The 9,911-nt window shown below is 43.9% G+C and overlaps 1 protein-coding gene across 1 annotated transcript; it reads right to left on the bottom strand.

The window, feature by feature from the left end:
* Positions 1–2,326: 2,326 nt before the first annotated feature.
* CARTPT (CART prepropeptide) lies at positions 2,327–4,858 on the bottom strand. The gene is made up of 3 exons (XM_006078190.4): positions 4,232–4,858; positions 3,723–3,806; positions 2,327–2,865 (listed from the first exon to the last, which is right to left on the bottom strand). Exons 1-3 carry the CDS (start codon positions 4,388–4,390, stop codon positions 2,758–2,760), a joined length of 351 nt encoding a protein of 116 aa, XP_006078252.3. The 5' UTR covers positions 4,391–4,858; the 3' UTR covers positions 2,327–2,757.
* Positions 4,859–9,911: the final 5,053 nt, after the last annotated feature.

The following is a 9,911-nucleotide window of genomic DNA, read 5'->3' on the forward strand; positions in this document are numbered from 1 at the left end:
AGAGCCCTCCAGATTCTGGCATAGGGTAAGGGGTGTAATATCAGTAATCATCACAGGAAGAGGAATGGTTGTGTGCAATTGAGAAAAGTCATCCATCAATCTTCACATGTCACCCCAGGCTCCTGTGAGAACCACTGCTCCATTCCTATGCTTTATTATTCCTCAGATCTTCAGGTGGGGGAGCTTGTCAATTCCCAGACCCTCGATCTTTCAGCCAATCTCAGAAGGAGGAAATGGTGACCCACTCCAGTATTCTTGCCTGGGAAATCCCATGGACAGAGGAGACTGGCGGGCTACAGTCCATGGAGTCACAGAGAGTCAGACACAACTAAACAAGCACCCACTATTCACGCACAAAAGTCTCTAGGGAAGCTTCCATATGGGCAACAACTTTGATCATTTCAACTTTCTTGATCTTTAACATTCTTGCCCTCTCCACACAGACCTTCAATCATTAAACATATTTAAACATTCTACTTGAAGAGGCGCTCTTATACTGATAAAATGAGAAGGCAAAGTTGCTTCTAACAAGCCAATTAAGATTAAGTGTTGCCATCACCAATGTAAAATGTTATTAGCACTGTGAACTTAAAATCTGGGCCCCTCCAAAAAATTTTCAGAAAAAGTCGTTTCATATCCAGCCCACAGATTCTCCATCATCAGTCTCCCATAAGTCCACACCCTTTAGTTGTATTAAATAAGAAAGGAGGGATGATATAGTAGGAGTAATGGTGAGGGGTACAAAGTAAAGGGGTTTGGAACAATATTCTTAAAATATTTTTATTCTTTTTTTGAACTGCAAATTCTTCCAACACTTCTTGCTTTGGGGAGAAACACTGCAGGGTAAAATAGGAAGCAGTTCTAAGTGTTATCCCTGAGGATCTTGTCTATGCAGTAATCAATGATTAAAACAGTTTACTCATCTCACTTACTTAGGACTGACACGAATGGGAAAAGTTAAGGTACTCAAGAAGAAGATTCGAATTTCAATTGAACTGCTTTCTGGAAAAGCAGTGGACTATGAAATTACTTAATCACTCTTTTCAGTTTTTAAAAATTAAAATGCAACACATTTCAATCACAACTAAGCCTGGTATTCAAATGGAAATGTGACTCCCCTAAAATACATTGATCTAATTTCTATTAAAGAAAGAAGTGTTTTCTGGGGAATTTGCGAGTCCATACAGCCTGCTCAGTTGCCTGGGGTGACACAGAGAGAAAAGACAAACCTTTTGAGAAATTAGAGCTGAAATCATGATTTAGGATTGATTGAGCTAGTCCTGTCTTCTGTCTTGGTGTCTGCTCCCTCCTCTGGGGAAAAAAAAGTGATAATAGTATCTTGCAAGATAATTAAGAGGACCAGTCATGCTAACAGTAATAATAAGAGCAAAGGGCAATAAGAGTAAAGGGCAATTGTGTATGGCAATATTTTAAACACCATATTCTAGATCCCTAAGAATCAGTGGAGGGACCTTATTTTTAAATTCTATTTTTATGCAGGGGCCTCCTGAGTTTGCATTAGGAAAAAGCCACTGTTCCTCTCAAGATGCTTCTTCCTAAATATTATTTAGTTTGATTTACAGTCCCAGAAATGTGACCTCAGGTAAGCACTCAGAAACATTTAATGGCTCCTAAACTTTACATTTAAGATTTTTTAATTTCTCGAGTTGAACCTGCCCTCATCGATTTTCACTTGTTCCCTTCAAAACTGTTTACTGAAATGACCATTTTCCCCTTTGAATTGAGAATATTTCCAAGATTGTGTATTAAACAGTGGTAATTATTGGGTCTCACACTCTTAGAGCTGCTAAAATGGCTATTTACCTTCCTCTGGACATAAAACAACCCCCAAAGAGTCTACTTTTTTAACCAATGCATAACTTCTAATAAAGGAACTGTCAAAACAAAATTCTTAATTTTTCAAATTGCTCTTAATGTGACTAAAGGCTGAAATAATTTCTCTATTGTTCTCCCTGTTCAAGGGTTCTAGCTGAAGGTTTTAATAAAGAAAATGTATCAACTCAACTCCAATCATCTTCATTTCATCTCTCTCTCTCTTCTCACTCACACACACACACACAGCACCCACACACACATCCATACACACAAACACACATACTTCACACACCACTGCAATCAAAGGAAAATAATGTACCAAAGTTTGTGCAGCAAACTCCTAATTAATGATGAAAGCTCCTCGGAGTCCTGGTGCTGTTTTCCCAGTGGACCTCTATTTCAAAAACATTTGTCTTTGAAAACAACAGCATGATTAATCCCACCATTCCTATCTAAATTATTTATGCAGAAACAACAATGCACTATGAGCAATTATGAAAAACACTTTATTATGTATAATTTGTACATGCTTCAATTTGTGATGCTTGGGTGATTTATTTTCCAGGTTGTGATGTCATCTGTCAAGATTTTACCTGATCTAATTTTCATCCTGTCATGCCACCTACAAAAATACAATTTTCAAAGTGAAGTTCTTCCTCTTTGCTTAAATATTCACTTTTAAAAGTTTGTCAGACAGAGAAAATAAGAATAGAATACTTTGTACACATAGCCACACCATACAAGGCATTACCCTTCACACAGTAACATCTAATGTGTTCTTTTTATTTGGAAACAGCAGGAAGAGAGCCCCCTTTTCCTTAGAGGGAAATGCAAACTTTGTTGCTAAAGCCAGACTCCAGGGATGAAGGTGTGGTCCCCTGGGGAAAGTGGGGAGGGGGCTTATGGAGAAGCGTGGGTGCCTCATAAGCACTTCAGGAGGAAGGAATTGCAGGAGGTTCCTCGGGGACAGTCACACAGCTTCCCAATCCTAGCTCCTTTCCGCACGGCGCACTGCTCTCCCGCGTCACACTGCAAACAACACAATGTATAGTCATGCCGCACAAGCACACCTGTGCTCCCAACAGGCGCGTCGCCCCATCAACAGAGTCTGCCTCTGGGGAGGGACAGATGAACCCTACCACACCACCGTGGGTCTAAGTATAGTCAGGCTTGAAACAAGGAGAGCCTTGGGCTTGTTATTTGAGAGAGAGAACATAAAAAGAAAGAAATTTAAATTATTAAACTGCTCCTACTGTGTTCTACATTTTTCAGGGTACCTTTCCTGGGTCCTCCAATTGCTCATCAAAAAAAAAGTCAACCAAACCTTTTCATCTAAGAAATAAACAATAGACCTTGCAATCCTTGCTCCCTGTGTCCACCTTCTCATCCCAAGAAAAAAAGATTAAAATGTGTGTGTGTGTGTGGGTGGGTGTCATTCAAGGAAGGTGAACAGACAGGAATCAAGATTTTTTACTTGAACTTAAGGTTTTTAAAAACTGGCAGTGCTTCAGAAGGCAGGAAGTAAATTAGAGGAACAAGAACTGACTAGATTCAAGGACTCTTCCACTCAGAGAATTCTTTGGGAGGTTTTAAAAAAAAAAAAAAAAAAAGGCATATTTTCAGGAAATACTGCTTTCCACAGAAACCCAAGGGCAGATTCCTGGTACCAGTTGTTTGATGTTCCAGAATGGCCAATCTATTCTTTAACTTTAGAGACCAAGAGAAAAGGGTTGACACGGTGGAAGCAAAGGGGAGCCCACGAACTCTGCAAACCCATTATCTGAATGAATAGCCACATCCTGGGAAGAAGCTGGTGTCTAAGGGAGGTTCAAGGGGGTGCATTTCCTCGTAGAAAAGCATGGGGAGGGGTGACCCCAAAGCCTTACCATGGGGACTTGGCCATACTTCTTCTCATAAATTGGAATACGTTTACTCTTGAGCTTCTTCAGAACTTCCTGCAGCGCTTCAATCTGCAACACACCGCCCCCCGGATCCCCAAGTTGCCGCCTTGGCTGTGCGCCCAGCCCAGGTGCTCACTTCCAGCCCTAGTTATAAAGAACCGGGGCACCACACACTCCTCTCCTGGACTGCGCAAAGAGGGACGTTCGAGGGGTGGAAACTTAGCGAGCGCTGTCCCATGTACTGACCGCAGGGCCAGGAGCCGCGGAGACTCCTGTTGCTCCGAGGAGCCGGGATCAGGGATTTGCTCCACAGACTATCTGGAGCCCATGGGCTCAAGACGTTCTTCGGGTGACAGCGGGAGCCGGGGATTTGTGCCCACCTCCCGGACCCTGAATCTAAGAATCGGGGTGGGGAGGCAGGGAGAGAGAGAGACGCGTACAAAGCAAGGAACATCGCGGCAGCCAGGGGAGTCCGGGGCGAGGGGGGTACCGACCAGCTCCTTCTCATGGGAGGCATCCTCCACGGCGGAGTAGATGTCCAGGGCTCGCGGCTGGAGCTCGGCGTCCTCCTGGGCTAAGGCGCCCAGCAAAGGTAGCAGCAGCAGCAGGGCGGCACCCAGGAAGGGCAGCAGGCGCAGACGGGGGCTCTCCATGGTGCTGAAACTCGGCGCTACTCGGGCACCCTGCGCTCCCACCTTTTATAGCGAGCCTGAGCCGGGGCGCAGGGAAGAAGGAGGGGGCGATGAAGGAAGGAAGGGGGTGTGGAGGAGGGTCCGGGTCAACCGTCTGTAGGCAGCGCTTCGCCGCCGCTTGACGTCAATGCCCGCCGGGCTCCAGGCGCCCCGGAACGAGGTTCTGCGCACAGATGGGCAAGAGCTCAGAGAACCGGGACCCTGCGCCCCCAAGTGCTGTCAACCCCGCGGCAAGGGACGCTCCCCTAGGGGCCTGAGCTGAAGTCCAGAGGCGAGAGGTGAGGGATGGAGAGCGGGAGGGGACTAGGAAATGGAAAATGCCTTCGAGTCGAGGCACAGACTGAAGCATCCCTCCCCATCACCTAGCAGCCGTGGGAGTAGCAGGATCCACCTCACAGCACTGCCTTACTCCTTACCCCAGCCCCGTTTGCGGCACCGGGAAGAGGGTGTTGCCTCCAGGCACGAACGTTTGCTGAGCACCTTACTAGGCACTCTGTGGTGGAGGGGAGGCAAATACAGTCCATAAAAAAAAAAAAGAAAGAGAGAGAGGGAGAGAGAAATCACGGCCTTCCTCCTACTGGGTTCTTTGATGGAGTCTGTGTGGTAATGAGAAGAAAAGAAAAATAGACTAATCCCAACTCAGCAGCTACGTGGAGATTCTGGCTTCAGTCCTGGCTCTACCCTTACAAACTGTGTGACTTTGGGCAAAATGAAAAACATATCTGATCCTCACCCATTTTTTGTTTTGTTTTGGAAAAGTGGAATTTTAAAATGTACCTCACAATGTTTTCAAGAGAATGGAATGATAGATTAGGTATATAAAACCTCCGGGCCTTAGCACAATTAGCGCCAAGACTTTCCTTTGAAATTTGAGGCTGACCAGATAAGTGACTGTGGGCAGTATCTCAGTTTTTCCTCAGGTCAAATGCAGCCATCCTCGGAACCCTTCTTACCCACTGCCCACCCCTGAAATCTAAGAAGTCTGACTAGAGAGAAAGCAAAGAGGGTGGGGAAAATGCAATAACCTAATTATGGAGTTATCTTCAAAGATCAAAAGCCAATGGTGAGCCAGGTCCTCAGTGACTGCAGAAGACAATTTTTTCAGATATTGGAGTTCCTACAGTATAAATGGAAATGAAATTCCTATAGGAGATGTTTTCCCACTTACCTAGAGGCTTATCCCACCTGTCTGCCCATCTGGCTTCTTCTTTCACCACACTCACTTTCTCTTAACTGCTCCTGAATCTATCCATTCTTGCCCAGCCCCATTGCTACCACCCTAGTTCTGAACAGCTGTCCCAACCTACTTCGTGCTTACCCCCAGCTGCCACCCCATCTTCTCTTGCTTTCCTCTAATCCATAAGTCACCCCCAAGCAGAGTGTTCTTCCCCTTAAAGTACACTAATGGCTTCCCATTACTTTCCATACTAAGCATGCGTGCTAAGTCACTTCAGTCGTGTCCAACTCTTTTTGACCCTGTGGACTGGAGCCCATGAGGCTCTTCTGTTTATGGGATTCGCCAGGCAGGGATACTGGAGTGGGTTACCATGCCCTTCTCCAGGGCATCTTCCCCACCCATGGCTCAAACCTGCATCTCTCATGTCTCCTGCATTGGCAGGCAGATTCTTTACCACTAGTGCCACCTGGAAAGCCCCCTCACACGAAGCACGGAATCTAAATTTTTATCCTGACTTACAAAGTACTACTTGATCTGTACCCCTCTCCAACCACACGTCTTACCATTCTGCACAGGCCCCTCTATTCCAGCCTCAGTAGCCTTCTTTTTGGTCTGCTCACAGGCCAAGCTCATTTCCACTTTGAGGCCTTTACACTTACCTTGCCTAGAAAGTTCTTCCTTCATCCCCACATGACTATTCCCTGTCATTAAAATCTCAGTTTCAATGTCCTTGATCACCCCATCTAAAGTATCTACCAATTTATTCTCCCACAGATTTATCATTTAGCAGATGATCTGTGTCATTAGGCTAGTTAATACATAACACATTGTTTCATTTATCAAGTTATTTAATGGCTACTCAAATGCACACTGGAAAGCAATCCAAGAAGTAATATCTCAGGACTTTCCTGGTGGTCCAGTGCTGAAGACTCCACACACCCAAGGCGGGGGGCCCGGGTTTCATCCTTGGTCAGAGAACGAGATCCCACGTGCAGCAACTAAGCGTTCACACGCCACAACTAAAGATCCTGCATGCCACAACTAAAAAAGATCCCGCATGCTGCAACTAAGACCTCATGCAGCTAAATAAATGATAATTTTTAAAAAGTAGTATCTTCCCTAATAAGTAGCACACATATTAACAGCATCAAAATACTTCCCTTTGGGATAAACACAACTTGAAAATTAATCTAACACCTCTCCTAGCTCTATCTTTCACACATACTTGCAATTCTACACAATAAAACTTCAGTAGCGCCACATATTGCCATTCATACCTTACAGACACATATTGACACTCATTGCAAAACCCATCTCCAGTGATAAAGCTATTCTAAGCTTTAGAGGAAAAATAGTCCCAGATAAGATTTTAGCCCATCCTTCTGCAAAGATGAGATATTCCCAATGTAGCACTTTCTTACATGAAGAGGATGGCACCAACCCAATATCAGCAGGGCTTGAACTTTTGAGCTATCTTTCCAATAGGAGTGACACAAAGGAAAAGCTATTGTTTCTGTCTGGATAGAGAAAAAGTACTACATAGGGAATATCCCCATCTTTGCAGAAGGATGGGCTAAAATCTTATCTGGGACTATTTTTCCTCCAAAGCTTAGAATACATCATTTACATGCTACCTTAAATTCTTAAATATTTGTATTTAAGATTGTTTTTTTACCTGAGTTTGCTGTAACTCCCCTCCCTCAAGTTAAACATCACTCTGTTGTTTTTTGTACACATTTATAATCTCTTGGGGGGTTGGGGGGCACACTTGCTTCTCTACATTGTCTGCCATCCACCCTCCCTACCCCCAGAAGGGAGATTACTTTCCACTAATGTTCATCTTCTATTTACTGACTTTCAGTGCATAGCCTTTCTTCCAAAGGAGTTGATGTTCACTCTGTTCTGACTAAACATCTTTATCACTATCTGAAAGAAAATCATCTTTCAGAGAAGGACATTTGGTGTTGGTGCTAAATTGGGAGGTGTAGTAGGGAAGAAGATGTACCTAACAGACAGCCTCCAAAGGAATAAAGCAGAGGGAATTAGACAAAGCTTTCCATTAATTTTATTATGCTTTCAGTTAAAAGGCCTCCAATTTCAAGGTTTCCAATTTTTTTTAAATATGAATGCCCAATATGTTCACAGCACTACTAAGTCTTAGGAGGACTGCTAAGATAATCAAGACAAAGTTCTTGATCTTTGGGTCTGGTCATACCCACAAATAGCCCTAATACAACATCTCAGTGAAGTCAGGGTCCTAACAGAGAAGGAGAAGCCCAGAAAAGTTGGAGATTAATTCCCTCTGAAGACAGGAAGCTTCATGAAAAAAAAAAAAAATGGCAAATGAACTAATGGATCCTAGAGGGTGGGTAGAATTTCAGCGATAACAAACATCCCACTCTGAGGCCTTGGACGCAAGGGGGCTGTGTAAATGAAGTCACAGAGGCGAGGACATCTTGGGGGATACTGGCCAATCTGCTTTGCTGGTGAGTAGGCTGCATGGAGAATGTGAGAGGTGGCAATGTGTGATGGGAAACGAGACTAAAAAGGAACAGTAGAGCAGAAAAAGAAAATCCAAAGCAGCAATAAACAGTTCCAGATTTGGATCCAATGAACAGGAAGCAGGAGAATGGGTGAACTCAAATAATTCAAATTTTTAAAATGCTAACACGAACACAAGCTTCCTGACCTGAAAGGTCTAGCTTAAGTTACGTAGAATACAGGAAGGAATCACTGATGAAGAGATACTCGTCCCAGGACAAACCCATTTTTCTCTGCTTCTTTTGCACAGCACACCTGGAATGCAACAGATGGAGTGCCACCCAGTCCACACTCCCTGGGCCACATCCATCCCAGCTTCTCCTCTAGCTCTTCTAGATCCAGACCTCTTAAGCTTACAGGAAAGATAGTTTGTTGTTGCTGTTGTTTAGTCACTAAGCCATGTCCGACTCTTTGCCACCCGAGGGACTATAGCCTGCCAGGCTCCTCTGTCCCTGGGATTTCCCAGGCAAGAATACTAGAGTGGGTTGCCATTTCCTTCTCCAGGCAATCTTCCTGACTCAGGGATCAAACCCATGTCCCCTGCATTGGCAGGTGGATTCTTTACCCACTGAGCCACCACAGAAACTCCCAACAGGGAGTATAGGGTTAGCACTAAAGCAGCAGACTCTGACTTACTGGAGCAATTTGAATCTAGTTAACTTCCCAGCAATAGTAACAAAGTTTCTCATAATTTGGTCCTGCCCATATTTTCAATCTCATTTTCCTCCATTCCCAACAAGTCCATCAGATATCCTGTATTGTATATTGTAGGCACACCATATTTACTTCTTAATTTTGCACTGAATTAGAGAAATAGACTAGGCTATAGTAAGTAACAAGCAATCCAAAATCTCAGTGAGTTGAAAAAAGCAGGTATATTTCTCACTCATGTCCATGTGCATCAAGAGTTGATGGAATGCTCTGTTCACCATGGTCACTCAAGGACCCAGACTGACTGAACAGTCATCATTTCTGATGTTGCCAGTGTGTTCCAGAAGGACAAAAGAGCTTTGGACAGTCTCGAACAAGCTATGAAAAGCTTTGGCCCAGAAGTGATATATTTCACTTTTGTTTCCCACTGACTATCCTAAAGTAGTCACGTGGCTCCAACAAAGTAAAACGGACAAAATAAGAAGTGCAATGTTCCCAGGTACCTAGATTGCATTAGTGACTACCACACACTCTCTGCATGTTTGTGCCTCTGCTTCTGTGCACGTCCTTCCCTATGGACCACACTTTGAACATCTAAAAAGCTCGTGCTTTGAGATATATCCTACCTGAAGCCTTCCTCATCCACTGCTCCATCACACCACCAGGTTTGCGTTGCCTTTGTTTCCATGGGGTTCTCTACATATACTTATTAAAGCACCCATCTTAATTGCTAGACAAGATGTTTGAGGGCAGAGAATTTATCTAATCGCCTTTGTGTTCTCAGTATGTAGCATGGTGCCTGATACACAGATGAGGAGAGGAAATGCTGTGAAATGAAAGATTACCTTTAGACACTAACAAGATGACCATCCAATAACGTACAATACACAATCTATTACAGAATAGGTTCATCCAAGCGGCATAAAAGTACTATCAATTTACTATCCAGAAACACCATTTTTACCCTCGTGTAAGAAGAAAAAATGTGCCCGAGGAGGTAAAATTTTTTCATAGTAGTCAGTTTCAGAAATAGGATTTCTAAGGTTCAGACTATGGCTTCTCTCAACATTACCTCCCTACAACTAAGGGTATTTCAGTTGCAAAATGGAAAAT

Source organism: Bubalus bubalis, chromosome 19 (assembly GCF_019923935.1).
Source record: "Bubalus bubalis isolate 160015118507 breed Murrah chromosome 19, NDDB_SH_1, whole genome shotgun sequence".
NCBI classification, from domain to species: domain Eukaryota; kingdom Metazoa; phylum Chordata; class Mammalia; order Artiodactyla; family Bovidae; genus Bubalus; species Bubalus bubalis.

Bases quoted from the DNA above. Each gene is read 5' to 3' on its own strand.
- CARTPT (XM_006078190.4), bottom strand. From the start codon at position 4,390: ATGGAGAGCCCCCGTCTGCGCCTGCTGCCCTTCCTGGGTGCCGCCCTG. The intron at 3,807-4,231 runs GTCGGTACCCCC...GGTGTGTTGCAG, and splicing joins CCTCCCATGAGAAGGAGCTG to ATTGAAGCGCTGCAGGAAGT. The intron at 2,866-3,722 runs GTAAGGCTTTGG...TGTTGTTTGCAG, and splicing joins AGTATGGCCAAGTCCCCATG to TGTGACGCGGGAGAGCAGTG.